Genomic DNA, 21,139 nt, shown 5'->3' on the forward strand with positions numbered 1-21,139 from the left:
AGGAAGTGTCAACAGTCCCATTCAATAACATAGGCAAAGAGCTAGGTCACATCTGCTCTAACAACTCAATATATATTACAACAAAATCATCATACTTTACTTTTAGTCTCATGCGTACTATTCTGCTACTTCCCTGCTCATATGGTAGAAGCAACATTTCAAAGACGTGTAGCTGGCATTAAAGGACACGCAGTGATGTCGAAATACGGAGAGATTAACTCAGCCCATTAGAAAGAGAGAAGAGAAAGGGGAAGGGGGAGAGAAAGAGAGTGTGAGAGAGAGAATGTCAGCTCACAGGGTTGTCCAGTGATGGAAGGAGGGAGGCAGATGAGAGATGAACGCCAGCAACTGGGGGACTAGTCAGTGTCTCTGTCTTTCCGTCTGTGTGAGTACGTGAGGGAGAGGTGGAGAAAAAAAGCTTAGAAACAAGAACCCAGTGTCATGGTATCTAAGCAACCATCTCCGTCTCCCTGGTGACAGGGACTGACATTACTTCCCGTCTGTGCATCTGCACAGGGCTAACAATGTGTTGGTCTGTGGGGTAATAAGGTTCAAGTGTACATAATGTTTTGTTTTTCAGCATGTGTATACAGCTCACTGGACTGTGTGCAGTTAGTACAGGTGTCTGTATAATACACGCTACAGGATTTATTGCCAACAATATTTAATGGACGAGTTGAGTTATGTGAGTGTCCGCAATGTGTATGTGTGTTTAGTCTGTTTTTAGCAGTGTGAAGCTCATTTTGGGCACATATGTGGACACTGCCATGTGCGCATGCGGACAGCCGGATTGTGCATTATGCCAGGGAAAACATGGCCAAGCGACGCCATCTGGTAGAACTACTTGGCACAGGAGGCCTCGGTATGGTTCCACAACATATTGGAGTAGTTAGAATTAACACTGACACCATTTGGCAGAAACACACTTCAAACTATATATCGGTGTGTCTATTTTAGTCATTCTCACACACTGCTGTAGTGTTAATACACACACATTCAGACAGACTACTGTCAGAAAGAGTTGGATAACAGGCATTCGGGCACAGATCAATCTATGTCAGGCCTCTCCAACCCTGTTCCTGGAGAGCTACAGTCTTGCAAGTTTTTGCTCCAGCTAATTATTAGAATCAGGTGCACTAGATTAGGACTGTAGTGAAAGCCTACAGGATGGTAGCTCTCCAGGAACAGGACTGTAGTGAAAGCCTACAGGACGGTAGCTCTCCAGGAACAGGACTGTAGTGAAAGCCTACAGGACGGTAGCACTCCAGGAACAGGACTGTAGTGAAAACCTACAGGACGGTAGCTCTCCAGGAACAGGACTGTAGTGAAAGCCTACAGGACGGTAGCTCTCCAGGAACAGGACTGTAGTGAAAGCCTACAGGACGGTAGCTCTCCAGGAACAGGACTGTAGTGAAAGCCTACAGGATGGTAGCTCTCCAGGAACAGGACTGTAGTGAAAGCCTACAGGATGGTAGCTCTCCAGGAACAGGACTGTAGTGAAAACCTACAGGACGGTAGCTCTCCAGGAACAGGACTGTAGTGAAAGCCTACAGGATGGTAGCTCTCCAGGAACAGGACTGTAGTGAAAACCTACAGGACGGTAGCTCTCCAGGAACAGGACTGTAGTGAAAGCCTACAGGACGGTAGCTCTCCAGGAACAGGACTGTAGTGAAAGCCTACAGGACGGTAGCTCTCCAGGAACAGGACTGTAGTGAAAGCCTACAGGACGGTAGCTCTCCAGGAACAGGACTGTAGTGAAAGCCTACAGGACGGTAGCTCTCCAGGAACAGGACTGTAGTGAAAACCTACAGGACGGTAGCTCTCCAGGAACAGGACTGTAGTGAAAACCTACAGGACGGTAGCTCTCCAGGAACAGGGTTGGAGAGGCCTGGTCTATGTGTACACTCACTTTTAAAAAGGACTCTACACATCGGTTGGCTCCTTGACAAAATGTATCTATTTCATCTCAATAAAACAACGTAATATAGCTCAAAAACACAACTTCAGAAAAAGTTAAACCTCAATAAAAAATACATTTCATATAAACAATTAAATGAATGTAAAACAGGTTTCCATACAAGCACACAACAGTAATGAACACTGTCCTCCCATTGGGTTGGCTTCATTAGGTGTGTGATAGGGTGTGTGTTTGTGTGCATATGCATGAGAGTGTGTGCTTGCATGTCCTTCCCTCATCATCTCCAATAACTCTACAGTACAAACTTTTGATATAAAAAAAAAAGAGAAAAAAAAAAAAAGCCAGAGAAGAAACTAGGAAAACTACATCTCCCAGTCTGCCACCATGATGAAACTGAAAATGCTGGTTGCTGGGGGGATGTAGTCTTTTTGGGTCCAAACTCAAATAAGGTCCATGAGAATCTCGTCCTCCATGACGGAAGACACTTGGGGCATCCCGGGGGGCTGGGCTCCAGGGCCCCTCTGACCAGCAGCCATCATCATCTGACCTGAGAGGGAGAGAGAGAGGAGAGAGTTAACCTGGGACAGCAACATGTGCATTGATGACATTACCATAAACACAGTGGTAATAAACTACAGACTAACTACTGATGAGTTACAGGTAGAGTCAGCGACGCACGAAGTAAACAGCATTATCGAGCAGACTTGAGGAAAAACCAAGAATGTGAAGAGCGAGTCTAAACTGCTCAGCTATTAGGTTGCAGCAAAGTGAAGGGCACCATGCACATACTCTATGAGACAGCATCACTCTAATCTGTGACATCCTCAATTGATCCTGCTGCTGGTGTCAACACCATATAGCCCAGTCTCAGTCTGATAACCATAGGCACAGATGGGAGAGATATGTTCAATCAGCCTCCCTTTTGAATTTAGCAGTTTACACACAAAAGGTCAAATCATTAGGAAACAATTGCATTCTAAAGCCAATCCTTGCACTGATGTCTATCTCCAAACTGTCTTCACAGTTGGTGATGTGAGTGAAAGGGTCCACAGCTGTAGCTAACCTGCCAGGGGCTGTCTCCACTGGGCCTGCATTTGGGGGCCCGCTCCTGGAGTAGGGTGGACCAGCTGCCCTCCCAGCCCCTGGTGAGGCATCATGCCCTGCATGTGACCAACACCACCCTGCTGAGAGACAGGAACACAACACCTAGGTTACCATCAATCATACAGTAGGTAGGACCTTCATTCTTATATCCTTTATCATTAACCAATAGAGACAAGTATTACATATTTAGAAGCCTTTCTAGAGTGTGCAGTGGTGATCTAGCCCTGGCTACAAGACGATGCACTATAACAACAAATGTATTTCATGAATGACGGTCAAGGCTGGTAGAGTTAACTGTTGTGTTCTTACTGGCTGCTGTTGGCTGAGGAGGAGACTGCGCAGCTGCGGATTGGCTCCTGGGTTTGGTAGGCGGAGCATGGCACCCTGGGGTGGGGCCTGTCCACCCTGAGTGACCTGGTTGGGCGGAGCACCGGTGACAGGCAGCTGCTGATTAGGTGCGCCGGATGCTCTCATCGTCATCTGGATGAGAAGCAGAGTCGAAGAGGTTTAGAAGAAGGTTGGAGAGATAAGAGGACTAAGTAGAGAGACTTTAAATACAGTGCCTTCAAAAAGTATTCACACCCCTTCCCTTTCCATATTTTGTTGTGTTACAGCCTGAATTTAGATTTTGTGTCACTGATCTACACACAAAATTGAATTTTGTTTGAATAAAATTGTTGAAAATAAAATAAAAATCTAAACTGAAAAGTTTTGAGTCAATAAGTATTCAACCCCTTTTTTATGGAAAGCCTAAATAAGTTCAGGAGTAAAACTTGGCTTAACAAATCACATAATAAGTTGCATGGACTCAATGTGTGCAATAATAGTGTTTAACATGATTTATGAATTACGAGACCATCTCTGTACCCCAAACATACAGTACAACCATCTGTAAGGTCCCTCAATCGAGGAGTGAATTTCAAGCACAGATTCAACCACAAAGACCAAGGAGGTTGTTCAATGACTCACAAAGAAGGGCAGAGATTAGTAGGTGTAAAATAAAAAATAAAAAAAGCAGATCATGAATATCCATTTGAGCATGGTGAAGTTATTAAATAGGCTTTGGAAGGTGTATCAATATACCCAGTCACTACGAAGATACAGGCGTCCTTCCTAACTCAGTTGCCGGAGAGGAAGGAAACTACTCAGGGATTTCACCATGAGGCCAATGGTGACTTTAAAACAGTTAAAGTTGAAATGGTTGTGATAGGAGAACGGAAACCTGTACAGCAGGGATCATAAACTAGATTTAGCCGCGGAACGATTTTTTCTTCAGCGGACGGTCAGGGGGCCGGAACATAATAAATAATTTGTAGACTTCAAATTGGGCTTCTTGCAGTCAAACAGATATAATATTTGACTAAAATATAATCATTTCAAACCTTGCTTACATTTGTACACAATCACATACATCTCTCTATTATACATGGGAATACTTTGGAGATTTCAAAAATTAAAAACACTTGGAGCTGATTTGCTGGTGTTTTTTTCAATCTTATGTCCAACAGAATATATTCCAAAACATGCATCCTGTTTGCATCAAGGCACTTAAAATGTGACAAAAAAATATGAACTTTTTGTCCTGAAAACAAAGCGTTATGTTTGGGGCAAATACAACACAACACAACACATGACTGAGTACCAGTCTTCATATTTTAAAGCATGGTGGGGCTGCATCATGTTATGTGTATGCTTGTCATCGGCAAGGACTAAGGAGTTTTTTGGGATAAAAATAAATGGAATACAGCTATAAGCACAGTCAAAATCACAAAAAAAAACCTGGTTGTCTTCTTTCCAACAGATACTGGGTGAGGAATTCATCTTTCAGCAGGACAATAACCTAAAACACAAGGCCAAATCTACACTAGAGTTGCTTACCAAGACGACAATGAATGTTCCTGAGTGGCCTAGTTACAGTTTTGACTTAAATGGCCTTGAAAATCTATGGCAAGACTTGAAAATGGCTGTCTAGCAATGATCAACAATCAACTTGACAGAGATTGAAGAATGTTAAGAAGAATAATGGGCAAATATAGTACAATACAGAAACTTACCCAGAAAGACTCACAGCTGTAATCATTGCCAAAGGTACTTCTACAAAGTATTAGTCAGGGGTGTGAATACTTAGGTTAGAGATATTTCTGTACTTCATGTTCAATAAATTTGCTAACATTTTTAAACACATTTTCCACTTTGTCATTATGGGGTATTTGTGTGTAGATGGATGAGAAAAAAAGTATTTAATCCATTTTGAATTCAGTCTGTAACACAACACAATGTGAAATAAGTCAAAAGGTATGGATACTTTCTGAAGACACTGTACATATGATTCATTGGAACGGTGTACCGGGTTCACTTTAAAAAGAGACAGGCCGAATGAAACAATGTAACTCGCTGAACCCAGAACATGCTGGGCTAGCTATATTGGTAGCAGTGATCACCCATCGAGACAGTGTGAGAGAGTAGCCAAAACATGCAGAGTAGAGAAGAGCTGCTCACCAACCAGGCAGGTGCCAAAACAAGCACAGGGAGAGTTTGTGCCTGGTAAAGTTCAGTGCATTTTTAAAATGTATTTTGGGTGAGAGTTTTTGTGTATATGTGTGTGTTAGTCTCACCAGGTTGGCCTGTCTCTGCTGTTCCTCCATCAGAGTGACCTGACTAACAGAGGGCATGCCCACCACCACAGACTGAACAGAGGAGAGAGAGAGAAGAGGAGGAAGAGGAAGTGCAGAAGGGGAGGAGATGAAAGTCATTGCGGGACATGCAGTCATTGCGGGACAATAGGAACAGGAGATGCAGACAGGAGGAGTGTGTGAGGGGGGAAGGGAGAGGGAGGAAAGGAGGAGTGCACAAGCTGAGGCACCACAGGATTAATCACAGTACCTGCTGCTGCACGTTGCCATGGGAGACAGGGATGGGCCCCTGCGGCCGGTTGAGGAAGTTCTGATTGGGTTGAACCTGGCCAGGTGGCCCTGGCATCGGCCCTCCTGAACCTAACTGGAGAAGAGAACCAACAAGGTTACTTTTCTAGTGTAAGGTTTACATGTGTAATCAACATCCGTATAACTAGGACACATATGTACATTGTATCGCTTATAATGGTATTCCTGCCTATCCTGTCTAATCCTGCCACTGGATGAGACAACACCACCATCTACGACATGTGTCAAACTCAAAGCCACAAGATGATTCAATCCTGCCAGCTGTTTTTTTTATCTATAATATTTTTTCGGGGGAAAACCAATCTCAATTGACATTGCAATGACTAAAACCAAAACTGTGTAGAAATGATAATTGACCTAGTCAATAATTTATAGTCTCTTCACTCTGTCCAGTTTGCTAACAGTCAACGAAAGCTAGACAGTCAGGGAGCATCGAAAATTCCAAAAGAGATGGAGGAATATTTTTGCACATTTTGACGGCAAGGAAATATTACCCATTTGAAGTGCGGCCCTCCAGACCTCAGTGAAGACAGAATGTGGCCCGCGGGGTGAATTAGTTTGACACCCCTGATCTAGGATCTGTAGTCTCTCAGGATAAAAGCTGTCCGTCTCCTCTCCTCTATTTTCTCCTCTCTCTTCCCTGTGGACTTCCTATTTAACTCAGCAGCCTGCCTAAAAACACCCAGAGCACACATTAAAGGCCCAGTGCAGTCAAAACCTGATTTTACTGTGTTTTACATACTGCGGTTGGAATAATACTATGTAAATTATGATAATGCGCTTTCAGTGTCAGAGCTGTTTTAAAAAGACCATCTGAAATATTGTTTTGGTGGGTTGGCGTTTTGGCGTAGCTGGTGACATCACCAGGCGGTAAATTAGTTAATAGACCAATAAGAGAGAGAGTTCCAAACCTCTCTGCCAATAACAGCTAGTTAAGTTTTCCCCTCCCCACTCAGACCATTCACAGACAGCAAAGAGCATTTTCTTAAGCTAAGAAGCTATTTTTGACAATTTTAACTAGGGATGTGCATGTATTCAAATACTTGTTGAGTATTAATTTTATCAACAAAAAACATATAGGCCTATTTTAACACTGAAAAAGCCTTTTCTAAATTAAAATGTGACATTTCAAATAATTAAAAGATTTCCTGTATAATTTTTTATAAAACAAACTTTACAATGTAGTTTTTATGACATGCTCCCAGAAAAAAAGAAAAGAGGTATCCTTCACGTGTGTAGCTTGTTATTTATGTTGGCCAATCAAAGCTGCGTAGAGGCTCAATGTGTAGAAAATGTAGTGAGAGTTTACTAATACATGAGAGATGGAATAAAATGATATAATAAAAAGTTAGCGAAATGAGAAGGGGTAGGCTACAACGAGCAACCAACAGGTAGGTTGTTATTAGCCTAGCTAACTATAGCCGTCTTTCTCACATACACCGCCCCCTCTGCAGCTGCAGCAATAGTGCGCCAGCCTCTCTCCTTCAGGCAGCAGTGTTCAGGTTAAAGTTTAAAAACCACATGCATTTAGAATATCCAGATCTGACAAATTTTCATGATACTATTCAAATAGTGAAATTATTTCTAACCCACATCCATAATTATAATTGAATACAATCACAGTAAGGTACTTAATTGTTACCCAGAAATGATTTGATATTGAGAGAAAAACAGCTGCATTGGACCTTTAACATCAAGTCATCTGTATGGTTCAGGGAAAATATTCAATTTGGGTCTTTCACGCTTATAAAATCATATCTAATCACCAGTAACACTATTGCAGAGCCTCGTCTGGAAAAAAAAAATACCCCAAACAACGATCAAATAATTGAAATTTTAATTGTGTTGAGATTGCCATAGCAATTCTCCATTAGCAATGCAGCTTTGAATATGTAATAGGACACAAGGTCTCGGTCTTCTCTAAATACACACAGTCTAACATGTTTTTCACATAAAATTAGCAGCATGAGTAGACAGGCGGCATCAACTATAATGGGAGCAGAAAGGCTGTGAGGATATAAAGTCATGCAGACCACAGGCAGGTTGGATTTGTAACTGAGGCATTCCGTTTCTGTCACAAAATCTACACGCTAAATGTTTACCTGAAGGAAAACACGGTATCCTAACGGTTGTTAGAATTGTGTTGGCTGTATTCAAGATCAAACCAGAAATGACAAGAGGCAGTGCTCTCAAACTGGAAAACATTTTCCGCAGGTAGCCTAGTGGTTAGAGCGTTGGACTAGGAGGGCATATGGGGCGGCAGGTAGCCTAGTGGTTAGAGCGTTGGAGGGCATATGGGGCGGCAGGTAGCCTAGTGGTTAGAGCGTTGGAGGGCATATGGGGCGGCAGGTAGCCTAGTGGTTAGAGCGTTGGACTAGGAGGGCATATGGGGCGGCAGGTAGCCTAGTGGTTAGAGCGTTGGACTAGGAGGGCATATGGGGCGGCAGGTAGCCTAGTGGTTAGTGTTGGACTAGTAACCAAAAGATTGCAAGATCGAATCCCCGAGCTGACAAGGTAAGAATCTGTCGTTCTGCCCCTGAACAAGGCAGTTAACCCTCTGTTCCTAGGCCATCATTGAAAATAAGAATTTGTTCTTAACTGACTTGCCTAGTTACCACCTGATTGGCCCAAGACTGCTCTTGGGAAGCCCTTCCACTGTGCTGGCCTAGTATAGCTCCAGTCACTAGTGCGTATACTACCCCCTTTTTCTCCAGGTTTAATCCCTTCATTCCCTCCTAACTCACAGAGTGGTACTGCTTGACCTGTCTGTCTGACGCACCAAGCAGTGTTTGTGGCTGTTGATGACCCGTGTCTGTATGACTCACCGAGCGGTGCTGCTGGACCTGTTTGTGGTTGGTGATGACCTGTCGGATGCCGTTGACGAAGCCGCTCTGGTCGTTGGGGATGAGGCCCATGAAAATCCTCTTCTTGGAGGAGTAGAGCAGCATGAGCACCCGCACCTCACAGGGGGCGCTGTGGGGGAAGTGGACGCACCCCGCCTGCAGCCAGAGGGGGGACATAGGTCAGCACTGCCTGTCAGTCTGTCACAGCCCTCGTCATAGTTCAAGTGATCCAAAACCAGTCAACCTACAGCGTTGAAAATCTCTGTAGTCATTTACTGAATGATGAGCAACATGGTGCCCCCTCAAGTGTTCTCAGAGTGTAACTGCAGCCTATTTATATCTATCTAGTGCACAATGGAGGGAACTGCTGATGTCTATTGTTGGAGACTCCACTGTATTGAATATTGAGATGGAAAAGGATAGGGTCAGATGGCAGCAAAAATAGAGCATGTGAAGCAGAAGAGCTGGACTTACAAATCCAGTGGCCATGATACGATAAAGACCTTTTAGTGACTCCACATCTTTGTTGGTGAAGAGAAACTGAACCATTCTAGAGTTTCTGAAGAGGGGACCGAGTGTTGTCTGGGGAGGGAGAAAGACTTTACTTAGATGTCTGTATTCTCAATGTCATCGAGTAATGTCTGAGAACACACACGCAGAGAGGGTTCTCTCACCAGTAACTGTTGTGGGATCAACTGCATTATGAGCTTCTGTGGCCACTGGTCGGCATTTCTGTCATGAACAACAGGGAACAAACCAAATCAGAACTCTCCATACATATAGCAATACACACAATGACCAATCAGTGCAGCTGACACTGCCATGATATCAAAGATAGTTGCAGTGAAACACTCACAGGTTCTCTCCTTGGTTGACTTGCACCTGGCAGGGCAGGGAGCGAGTGAGTTTGGTATTGGAATCCATAGACGAGGCTTTGGGCTTCTGAAGTGATGGATGGAGAGAGGGTGGGGGAGGTAGGGAGGGAGGAGAGGAATGGAGGGATGTTTGGAGAAACGGAAGGAGAGGTTTGGAAGTTAGCATACAGAGTGACCAGGGGGCTTTGGTCCTACACCCAGGGGCACCGTTTGAATAAAAACCTCCATGTTAGAAATTACCCAACATGCAAAATAGTGCTGCCAGTGGAACATTGTGAAGAGGATGGATGGCGCCAATCCTACGGGAAAATAAGCAGCAGCGTTCATCTTCAGGGGATCAATAGTTAATCAATCCCAGATTGGTCAGCTGTGCTGCAGTCCCTGTTGACCATTACTACTGCATTGTGTTGGGATTAAAGACCAGATGTATGGGTTCTTTATATGTGTACTGTACAGCATTTGGGAGGACTCTCGTGGATTAGGGGAGACTAAGATATGGAGCCAGCAATATCCTGACCTGAACATTACAAAGAACATATACAAATCTAACCTGAATGCTCCATCTATTGATACGTGACTTCAGATGCACTTTAGTGACCTGTGGCAATACTATGTCTATTGTCTACGTGTTTGGTGATTTTGTGGTCTGTGTGTTGGTTACAGTGCGAGGGCTTGCTGCACATTGTTGTGTGATAGAGTTTCATGGTCAACAGAAGAAGTAGTCCAAATCAGTCAATACTTAGTGATTATTGATCAAGTCAAGTTTTCAAAAGGCTTGGAAACACAAAGATCTCTTTAGTATTTTAGATCATTAAAATGCATGTTCCCCTACAACAGGTTCAACCATGTCAAGTAACTCCATCACTTTGACCTGAGGTGAAATCCATCAAAGGTATAGTATGATTATTCACCTCACAATTTATTTATTTATTTTACCTTTATTTAATCAGGTAGGCAAGTTGAGAACAAGTTCTCATTTACAATTGCGACCTGGCCAAGATAAAGCAAAGCAGTTCGACAACATACAACAACACAGAGTTACACATGGAGTAAAACTTGTGTACAGTAGAAAAATAAGTCTATGTACAATGTGAGCAAATGAGGTGAGATAAGGGAGGTAAAGGCAAAAAAGTCCATGGTGGCAAAGTAAATACAATATAGCAAGTAAAACACTGGAATGGTAGATTTGTAGTAGAAGAAAGTGCAAAGTACAAAGAGATAATGGGGTGCAAAGGAGCAAAATAAAATAAATTAAATAAATAAATACAGTAGGGGAAGAGGTAGTTGTTTGGGCTAAATTATAGATGGGCTATGTACAGGTGCGGTGATCTGTGAGCTGCTCTGACAGCTGGTGCTTAAAGCTAGTGAGGGAGATAAGTGACTGTTGATTCGATCAGTTCCAAGCATAGCTTGTTGCAGACCTTATAACATTTCCTTACAAGGTCAGAGGATGACACACACACAAATAGAAGACGTATAGATAGACCTCTTCAGCAACATGTTTACACCAAGTTCTAGTTTCCCTCACCTCTTGCCACTCCAGTACCCCACTCCATGCTACAATCTTATTGGCAACGCCTTGCTGCTGCCCCCCAATCGGATTTGCCTGGGCTGCAGACACACCAGGCTATCAGAAGAAAATGAGAGAAAGAGAGAGCGTTAGATGGAGAGAAAGACAACTTGACTGGAGGCAGAGAAGTTGAATATTGATGTGGAGTATTGTGGGAAGATGATGCAACATATGGACAGGCCTCACCATGCCAGGCTGTGAGGATGGGGGCGTCTGCTGATTGGCTGTGGGCTGCTGCTGCTGAGGGGGTACCGGCTGTTGCTGATTGGGCTGTGGTTGTCCTGGTGGCTGGACTTGTTGCTGCTGCGGGGGAGGGGCTTGTTGCTGAGTCAACATGGGTGTGGAAACTGTGGTGACTGTGGATAGGCTGGGCTGACTGGAGGGAGCCAACTTCACTCCTGCTACAGATGGGAGAGTTGACTGACCGCTGAATGGGGGACCAGGATTGACCATGCCTGGGACTGGATGGGGATGCCAAAAAAAGACAAGGTAACAGACATAATAGACCCCTCATATTCAAATCTGGACCTCGAAGCCAGTTCCGTACTGTCCCCCCCCATTCTAACCCTCTAATCAGGGACTGATTTCGACCCGGTGCATTTAATTATCAGGTAGAACAGAAAACCTGCAGGCTCCGGACCTCGTAGGGTAAGAGTTGAACACCCCTGTAATAGACTAACAATCAACCTGGGCTGATGATCAACCATACTGGTGACAGAGGATAGAAGAATGCAGGCTATTGGTACTCACAGCGACTCTTCTGGTTGTTGGCTGCCTCTACAGCCATCTGTGCAGCTGCCTGAGCCGCGTTAAGGGAAGGTGGGGGCTGACAGGGCAGCAAGAGAGGGAGAGAGAATACTGTGTCAGCTAAGAGCCTGTCAATCCAATGTTGATGGGCTGGTAAAAGCTGCCAAGTTAAAACATATCTTCAGTACCTGATATGGATGGGCCGTGCTTATTGGTGGAGGAGCCTGCGAGGCGGGACCAAGAGGGGGCTGACTGACAGGCAGGGGTTGAGGGGGTAGAATTGGTTTGAGAGGGCCCGATCCTCCCCCTGATGACACTGGAAAAAGAAACATTTTAGAATTTGATGGGCCAATAGTGACTTCAATCAATCTGTTCTCTGTCAAGTATTTCGAGTGCTGCTCCTCACCAGGAAGTGAGATACCCCTAACCAGGATCATATGGAAGGGGTCTTGGCTGTAGTCTGGGTGGGGGTCGACTGGTCCCCCGACTGGTGACGCCCTATCGAACAGCGCCCGTAACGCTGGCAGTTTCCGTGGCGACACCACAGAAAAATGAATCCCTCTCTGAGGAAGAGGCACAAGGTTATTATGGGGTATCAGCAGCCATTAATAAGTACACAAGTCACATCATTCCCCAAAATGGCCGAGCGGGTAGTCTATACAGGCTATCTGAGAGGTGCTATGTTACTTACGTCTCTGATGATCTTGACCAGATTGTCTGCAGTGCAGCCCGTATAGCTGACACTCTCCACGGCAGGAAGCAGGTATGGTGGAGAGTTACACAGCAGCACACAGACTTTGTGTGTCTGACCTCTGATTAATAGAGACAAGAGACATATGCTAGTGTGTGTGTGTGTCTACTAAACTCAGCAAAAAAAGAAACATCCCTTTTTCAGGACAATGTCTTTCAAAGATAATTTGTAAAAATCCAAATAACTTCATAGATCTTCATTGTAAAGGGTTTAAACACTGTTTCCCATGCTTGTTCAATGAACCATATACATGCACCTGTGGAAAGGTCGTTAAGACACTAACAGCTTACAGACAGTAGGCAATTAAGGTCACAGTTCTGAAAACTTAGTAAAGAGGCCTTTCTACTGACTAAAAAACACCAAAAGAAAGATGCCCAGGGTCCCTGCTCATCTGCGTGAACGTGCCTTAGGCATGCTGCAAGGAGGCATGAGGACTGCAGATGTGGCCAAGGCAATAAATTGCAATGTCCGTACTGCGAGACGCCTAAGACAGCGCTACAGGGAAACAGGAAGGACAGCTGATCGTCCTCGTGGTGGCAGACCGTGTAACAACACCTGCAAAGGATCGGTACTTTCGAACATCACACCTGCGGGACAGGATGGCAACAACAACTGCCCGAGTTACACCAGGAACGCACAATCCCTCCATCAGTGCTCATACTGTCTGCAATAGGCTGAGAGATGCTGGACTGAGGGCTTGTAGGCCTGTTGTAAGACAGGTCCTCACCAGACATCACCGGCAACAACGTCGCCTAAACCCACCATCACTGGACCAGACAGGACTGGCAAAAAGTGCTCTTCACTGACGAGTCACAGTTTTGTCTCACCAGGGGTGATGGTCGGATTCGCGTTTATCGTCGAAGGAATGAGCGTTACACAGAGGCCTGTACTCTGGAGCGGGATCGATTTGGAGGTGGAGGGTCCGCCATGGTCTGGGGCGGTGTGTCACAGCATCATCGGACTGAGCTTGTTGTCATTGCAGGCAATCTCAACGCTGTGCGTTACAGGGAAGACATCCTCCTCCCTCATGTGGTACCCTTCCTGCAGGCTCATCCTGACATGACCCTCCAGCATGACAATGCCACCAGACATAGTGCTCGTTCTGTGCGCGATTTCCTACAAGACAGGAATGTCAGTGTTCTGCCATGGCCAGCGAAGAGCCCGGATCTCAATCTCATTGAGCACATCTGGGACCTGTTGGATCAGAGGTTGAGGGCTAGGGCCATTCCCCCCAGAAATGTCCTGGGAACTTGCAGGTGCCTTGGTGGAAGAGTGGGGTAACAGCTCACAGCAAGAACTGGCAAATTTGGTGCAGTCCATGAGGAGAAGCACTGCAGTACTTAATGCAGCTGGTGGCCACACTAGATACTGACTGTTACTTTTGATTTTGCCCCCCCCCCCCCCTTTGTTCAGGGACACATTATTCCATTTCTGTAAGTCATGTTTGTGGAACTTGCTCAGTTTATGTCTGTTGTTGAATCTTGTTATGTTCATACAAATATTTACACATGTTAAGGTCGCTGAAAATAAACGCATTTGACAGTGAGAGGACGTTTCTTTTTTTGCTGAGTTTAGTAATAAACAAATAACTCACATTTGCTCCCTCATCTTTTTGAAGTCATCAAAGAGCTGCAAGGCCACAGACAGACCCTCTGCGATGAGACTACAGCTCTCTGCTCCTCCTCCCATGAACCTGACAGAGACAAAGTTACACATTGATCAAGGAAGATTAATACTAACGAATCTTAACATGTCCTTCTAAATGGCATGACAAAAACAAATCTTACTGGATGCTGTCAATCCATGAGACAAACTCAAAGGCTGAGCTGGTTGGTGCGTGACACTGGACGTAGGATTCAGGAGCACAGTCCACTGTGTTGAACACAACAAGACCATACTGTGTGCCTCCATACTGAGAGAAGAGAAGAGAATTGGCATTGTTGTTCTCATACTTTCTTAAATAAAGAGTAAATAAACAGTAATAACCGTAAGTAGAAAACAAAGTTGAATTAAGACTCACATCTCCTCCAAAGTCTGTCTCTGCTGGAGGACCTCCATTGAAGTACCTGTGATGATGGGACAGGGACCAAGTCAGGACTCCACAGAGCGATATTGTACATACCCAATGAAGCAAAAAGTACATTTGAAGTCCACTTACTCGATTGCAGGTAGTATGTAATGTTTTCTGAGGGATTCAAAATAGGGGCCGAGGTTTGCAGTTCCTTCGATGACGAACACCACGTCTGCCACTTGATTGGCGCCAGGCTTAATGGGCAGGTCCATGATCTAGATGGAGAAAAAAATTGAGTAGTTGAATCAGTTGCTGGGCCATAACAAAAGTTGCTCTCCCTGTGATTACTGGTTGTGACAGGTATGCATAACAGTCTGTGATATGTTACCTAGGTTTACGTTATGATAGCTAACTATTTAACAATACCTCGCATGAAGACTCGATCTTGATAAAACGAAATGCATGGATTAGCAGATGGAAAGTTGCTGATGGAGATCCTTTGGCTAGCATTGGCTTGTGGCCACCTCGCTAATGCTATAATATCTACATGCCCACGATCAATGGAATTTCTACTTCGCTTACTAAAGCTTTTATATTAGTCTATTAAAATGTTTGAAATGTTAACCACATTACCGTTAGCTGGATAACTTCAGTTGTCCATATTGAAAAATAACCAAATCAGGCATAGTACGTTAGGCAGAAGATTAGAACTAGACAGGCGTAAAATGCATAATTAGCTACACTCCTTTTGTCGTTTTTAGCTGGACAACTATAAATAAACGTATACTGATGGACCGCGGCTACTGGTTATGCTCAGTCAAAGCATCCTAAAGTCACGTGTGTGTGTGTCATTACGTCTTGCAACGGAAACCGTTTAAGAACCAAACGGGAGAAAAAAATAATAATAACGGGGAGGGGTCCTACCTGAATTTGCGGAATAGAAACTATTGTTCGTGGCAAAACGTTTTCCGTTTGGAGTAAACGGTAGAATCGGCGTAATGAACACACCCCCAGTCAGCCAACGTTAGCTTAGCTCCTGCTAACTTTTGTACTTCAATGACCAGCAACTCTGACATTCACTATGAAGTTATCCAGCTAACGGTAATGTGGTTAACATTTCAAACATTTTAATAGACTAATATAAAAGCTTTAGTAAGCGAAGTAGAAATTCCATTAATCGTGGGCATGTAGATATAACATTAGCGAGGTGGCCACAAGCCAATGCTAGCCAAAGGATCTCCATCAGCAAATCATTAATTGTATTCAGCTAGCTAGATGGCTACTCACCTGGCGGTATTTAGCCGTCAGCCAAATAATTGTGTTTTAGACGAGGCCAAATACTTAAATTGTACAGTTAATAAAACGAAACCATTGTCATTTTGACACACAAAGTAGGCCGTGCCGAAAACAAACCACTAGTCAAACGTTCTGTTATCGACATCTCAGGTCTGGTTGGGTTTGAAAATGGACCTTAAGGGATGCTCAATCAACAACCGAGCAACTGATCAAGACCTGATTGCTCTCTCTGTGGCTGCCTTTAGGAACCTAAGCTGTAACTGACAGTCCTGACAGTCAGTGACAGTTCTATCATTTATACCAAATTGATGACATTTACAGTGAAATTATAGAGACACATAATATATATGAGATATTATTTATTTGCCATATATGCCATACCGCCTTGTTACACCAGAGGTCAGCACAGTCTGCCAGTCTTAGAAAATGACGAGGCCTTGAATGCAGTGAGCTGCAGGATTTGAGACAACAGGCAAGGAAGTGATACATCAGTGATTATAGCCCCCCTTGTCCATGTATCCAGTACATCAAGCATAAACCTATGCGTCCTGTACGTTTACATAGGTTGTTAAATGGGCCTACAGGTTCTGCCTAACCCCCTTGCCAACATAACCTTTTTATAACCAAGACATGTCTCGATCACCTCCTATCCTCTGTGCTGAAACAAGCACATAATTACTGGGGCGGCCTTCAGCGAGCTAACCTGTTATCAAATCAACACAATGCGCCACGAGCGAAACCTGTGATCGGAACGCAACGGGCGCTGTGTTTCTCTCATCCAACAATAGAATCTATTCCCCTGTGGCACTGTGAGCCAGTCAGCACAGCCCAGCGAACAGCAAAGGGCATCAGAGCTCATCAAACACAATCTCACAGAAACAATGTTCTGAATCCATTTAACCCAATTTAAAGCAGTGCAAGGCGCTGTAAAGAGGCAGCGGTGTTATTTAGGCCATGGGCAAACAGCAAGTGAGGGCCACATCATGGGCGCTGGCTCCCAGTGACCTTAGCAGGGTTTGTGCGGGTCCAGGAGTGTGCCCAAGGCTATCCTTGGGTCCCAAACTCATTAAACCCACACAGCCTTTCATTCTGACTTAAGCATAGTGGCCAAATTAATTCCGGTGAAAGGGACCAGGTGTCCATCCTTTTCTAGGGGACTTTGATGTATTTTGTAGCTTTGAGGGAAGTGCCGTTTGTCACTGCTTTTGAAGTTCAATTGGCAGAACTGGCAGTTCTCCTGCAATTAGAAAAGCTTTCAACTCCTGATGTGGTCGGAAAACAAATTTAGTCACTGTTGTATTTTGACTTCCTCTTGGTGATGAGAAATGGCATATTGCTTTAGGGGACTTTTCTATGGGGTTTGATCATTTTTCTCTATCAGGTGCATTGATTGTCCAGTCTGGTTGTTCCAGGTGGTGTGTAGTATAGACCATCCCTCTTTTGACCGGCTCCTCCAGCTGGGAGAGAGGGGACCATCTGGTCCTCAACAGGTAATCACCACCAACACACTGATACACCTGACATACAGACAGAACTGGGTTACCACAAATAACAGACACTGATTTTGGAAAACAGTATTAGGTCAAAACACAAATACACACACACACACACACACACACACACACACACACACACACACACACACACACACACACACACACACACACACACACACACACACACACACACACACACACACACACACACACACACACACACACACACACAGAGGTTATTTCTAATTCTGGGGTGACATTTATGAACATTTATGGAGGCATAACATTAAGTTGAAAAAGTGAAATTGTATATGGAGTGGACTGAAAAGTGTAGCCATATTGCATATGATGAGTCTTACACCGCACAGTGAATATTTATATTTTTGTCACATAGATATGAGGTTTACATTCCCTTTATCTATATGGTGTTGTTGCTTTCTTTCCTTGCTAAATTCAAAAACACCAAAGACTCACCCACAGCAATGACATCTATATTTAATGAGATAACAGAATACATTACCATTATATATAGTAATGAGTAATATATTAGCAATAACGCGCAGCTGACAGCTTCCTAATAAATCCCTCCAGTGTGATAGAAACAGCTCTATGTATTGTATTGCACACACCTCCCCCAGTCTCCCTCCCTCTCTGCTTCTTTCAGCTCACTGAACTGAGTGAAATGTCTTTCCGACGAAATAATTTTTTTTGCACGGTGGGAACGTTGCCATGGAGACAGCAGTTCCCCGGCCCCTTCACCCCCCCCCCCCCCCCCCCCAAAACAGTTCATGGGGTTGTAGCAGTGCTAACTGGCACTTCTGTGTGTATGTGTGTGTGTTGTTCTGAACTGTTCTCATGCTGCTCACACTGCCAAAGTGCTGCAGGTGCCCCATTCGCCCCTAGACAAGTGTGTCTATATACAGACCTGTTCTCCTCCGCCTCTCCCTCACACACAAACACACTCACTCTCACACACACACTCTTTCGCTTCCATTCCTTGTCTTTTTAATTCATCTCCTCATCCACTCCCTGCCTTCCCCTTTCTCTGTGTCATTCCCCCTCACTCTCTTAATCCTTTCCTACTCTCTCTTTGTGTCACACACACGTACATGCATGAAAACGCACACACACACTTCCCCCTGGGTTGGTGTAGCAGAGTTTAAGTGTGCTGATAGTGGGCATGACTGTAATGCTCAGTTCATAAGGGTATAATCACTGCATGACTTCCCTGGCATTTATATGACTACTAGAAAAGACTCACAAGGCAACAGTAGGTGGCAGACCAGAGAAAGACACTCTCAGGGCAGGCAGCAGCACTCCACTTTGCATTTAGATAAAGTGAGGACACAATAAAGAATTCATGACAAAGTGACTAAATAATTACACACGACTATAATGCACGGTAGGAAAGAGAGAGAGGAAGGTCCTATAGGTTCAGAGAAGATTCAATACAGTATGGATACAGAGAGATAGATATATATATATATATATATATATATTACATAGTGAGGGAAAAAAGTATTTGATCCCCTGCTGATTTTGTGCGTTTGCCCACTGACAAAGAAATGATCAGTCTATAATTTTAATGGTAGGTTTATTTGAACAGTGAGAGACAGAATAACAACAAAAAAATCCAGAAAAACGCATGTCAAAAATGTTATAAATTGATTTGCATTTTAATGAGGGAAATAAGTATTTGACCCCTCTGCAAAACATGACTTAGTACTTGGTGGCAAAACCCTTGTTGGCAATCACAGAGGTCAGACGTTTCTTGTAGTTGGCCACCAGTTTGCACACATCTCAGGAGGGATTTTGTCCAACTCCTCTTTGCAGATCTTCTCCAAGTCATTAAGGTTTCGAGGCTGATGTTTGGCAACTCGAACCTTCAGCTCCCTCCACAGATTTTCTATGGGATTAAGGTCTGGAGACTGGCTAGGCCACTCCAGGACCTTAATGTGCTTCTTCTTGAGCCACTCCTTTGTTGCCTTGGCCGTGTGTTTTGGGTCATTGTCATGCTGGAATACCCATCCACGACCCATTTTCAATGCCCTGGCTGGGGGAAGGAGGTTTTCACCCAAGATTTGACGGTACATGGCCCCGTCCATCATCCCTTTGATGCAGTGAAGTTGTCCTGTCCCCTTAGCAGAAAAACACCCCCAAAGCATAATGTTTCCACCTCCATGTTTGACGGTGGGGATGGTGTTCTTGGGGTCATAGGCAGCATTCCTCCTCCTCCAAACACTGCGAGTTGAGTTGATGCCAAAGAGCTCCATTTTGGTCTTATCTGACCACAACACTTTCACCCAGTTGTGCTCTGAATCATTCAGATGTTCATTGGCAAACTTCAGACGGGCATGTATATGTGCTTTCTTGAGCAGGGGGACCTTGCGGGTGCTGCAGGATTTCAGTCCTTCACGGCGTAGTGTGTTACCAATTGTTTTCTTGGTGACTATGGTCCCAGCTGCCTTAAGATCATTGACAAGATCCTCCCGTGTAGTTCTGGGCTGATTCCTCACCGTTCTCATGATCATTGCAACTCCGCGAGGTGAGATCTTGCATGGAGCCCCAGGCCGAGGGAGATTGACAGTTATTTTGTGTTTCTTCCAACTGTTGTCACCTTCTCACCAAGCTGCTTGGCGATGGTCTTGTAGCCCATTCCAGCCTTGTGTAGGTCTACAATCTTGTCCCTGACATCCTTGGAGCGCTCTTTGGTCTTGGCCATGGTGGAGAGTTTGGAATCTGATTGATTGATTGCTTCTGTGGACAGGTGTCTTTTATACAGGTAACGAGCTGAGATTAGGAGCACTCCTTTTAAGAGTGTGCTCCTAATCTCAGCTCGTTACCTGTATAAAAGACAACTGGGAGCCAGAAATCTTTCTGATTGAGAGGGGGTCAAATACTTATTTCATTAAAATGCAAATCAATTTATAACATTTTTGACATGTGTTTTTCTGGATTTTTTGTTGTTATTCTGTCTCTCACTGTTCAAATAAACCTACCATTAAAATTATAGACTGATCATTTCTTTGTCAGTGGGCAAACGTACAAAATCAGCAGGGGATCAAATACTTTTTTCCCTCACTGTATATATAGGTCCAGTGTGTGTAGGCTACTGTATACGTACATAATACACAAGGCTTGCACGCACACACACCTACTTCACACACAGTGATTAATAAACAAACACACACAGAATGAGGCTGGATGATACATATCCTTTATTTCCATGATCATTGCTTCAGCCACACCATCTCCCACACGTTCACCTACATCATCTTCCTCTTCACCCTCCTCCCCCTAGTTCTCTGGCTGAAACAAGCATCCTGACTGAATGTCTCACTTCTGTTCAAATGTCTATTTATCTGTTTAACCCATATAAAAAGTAAACTTCTGAAGAAATTATATTTTTAAAAAAGATTCAAAAATTAAATCAGGAATAACTATTTAATGAAGATTTACAGGATAACCAATGTTATTTATCATCATTGTTTTGATTACAGAGATAACGATTGCTAGGTCTCCATTTTCGTCATTAGTAGTATTAATATCAAGTTCATTGTCAGGTTTTGCTTAAAGCATCACTTGT

The 21,139-nt window shown here is 44.1% G+C and overlaps 1 protein-coding gene across 5 annotated transcripts; it reads right to left on the bottom strand.

The window, feature by feature from the left end:
• Window positions 1-1,934: 1,934 nt before the first annotated feature.
• LOC106601511 (mediator of RNA polymerase II transcription subunit 25) lies at window positions 1,935-16,226 on the bottom strand. 5 transcript variants are annotated; one of them, XM_014193747.3, is made up of 20 exons: window positions 16,049-16,226; window positions 14,909-15,036; window positions 14,771-14,816; window positions 14,538-14,662; window positions 14,345-14,443; window positions 12,691-12,811; window positions 12,406-12,562; window positions 12,188-12,315; window positions 12,003-12,051; window positions 11,439-11,713; window positions 11,211-11,309; window positions 9,664-9,749; window positions 9,482-9,539; window positions 9,282-9,389; window positions 8,790-8,963; window positions 5,906-6,019; window positions 5,638-5,709; window positions 3,332-3,502; window positions 2,982-3,102; window positions 1,935-2,465 (listed from the first exon to the last, which is right to left on the bottom strand). In XM_014193747.3, the coding sequence occupies exons 2-20, from the start codon at window positions 15,031-15,033 to the stop codon at window positions 2,359-2,361; spliced, it is 2,235 nt and encodes a 744-aa protein (XP_014049222.3). In that variant the 5' UTR covers window positions 15,034-15,036; window positions 16,049-16,226; the 3' UTR covers window positions 1,935-2,358. The 5 variants fall into 5 exon arrangements, with proteins under 5 accessions (XP_014049222.3, XP_014049221.3, XP_014049219.3 ...); XM_014193746.3 differs by having other exon boundaries at window positions 9,664-9,746; window positions 12,003-12,078; XM_014193744.3 differs by having other exon boundaries at window positions 12,003-12,078.
• Between the last annotated feature and the right edge of the window lie 4,913 nt (window positions 16,227-21,139).

The sequence above is a fragment of the Salmo salar genome, chromosome 03 (assembly GCF_965601325.2).
Source record: "Salmo salar chromosome 03, fSalSal1, whole genome shotgun sequence".
Taxonomy (NCBI): Eukaryota; Metazoa; Chordata; class Actinopteri; order Salmoniformes; family Salmonidae; genus Salmo; species Salmo salar.

Excerpts from the sequence above, each read along its gene's own strand:
- LOC106601511 (XM_014193744.3), bottom strand. The coding sequence starts at position 15,033 with ATGGACCTGCCCATTAAGCCTGGCGCCAATCAAGTGGCAGACGTGGTG. Across the intron at positions 14,817-14,908 it reads TACATACTACCTGCAATCGA|GTACTTCAATGGAGGTCCTC; the intron begins GTAAGTGGACTT and ends CCATCATCACAG. Across the intron at positions 5,710-5,905 it reads ATGGCAACGTGCAGCAGCAG|TCTGTGGTGGTGGGCATGCC; the intron begins GTACTGTGATTA and ends TCCTCTGTTCAG.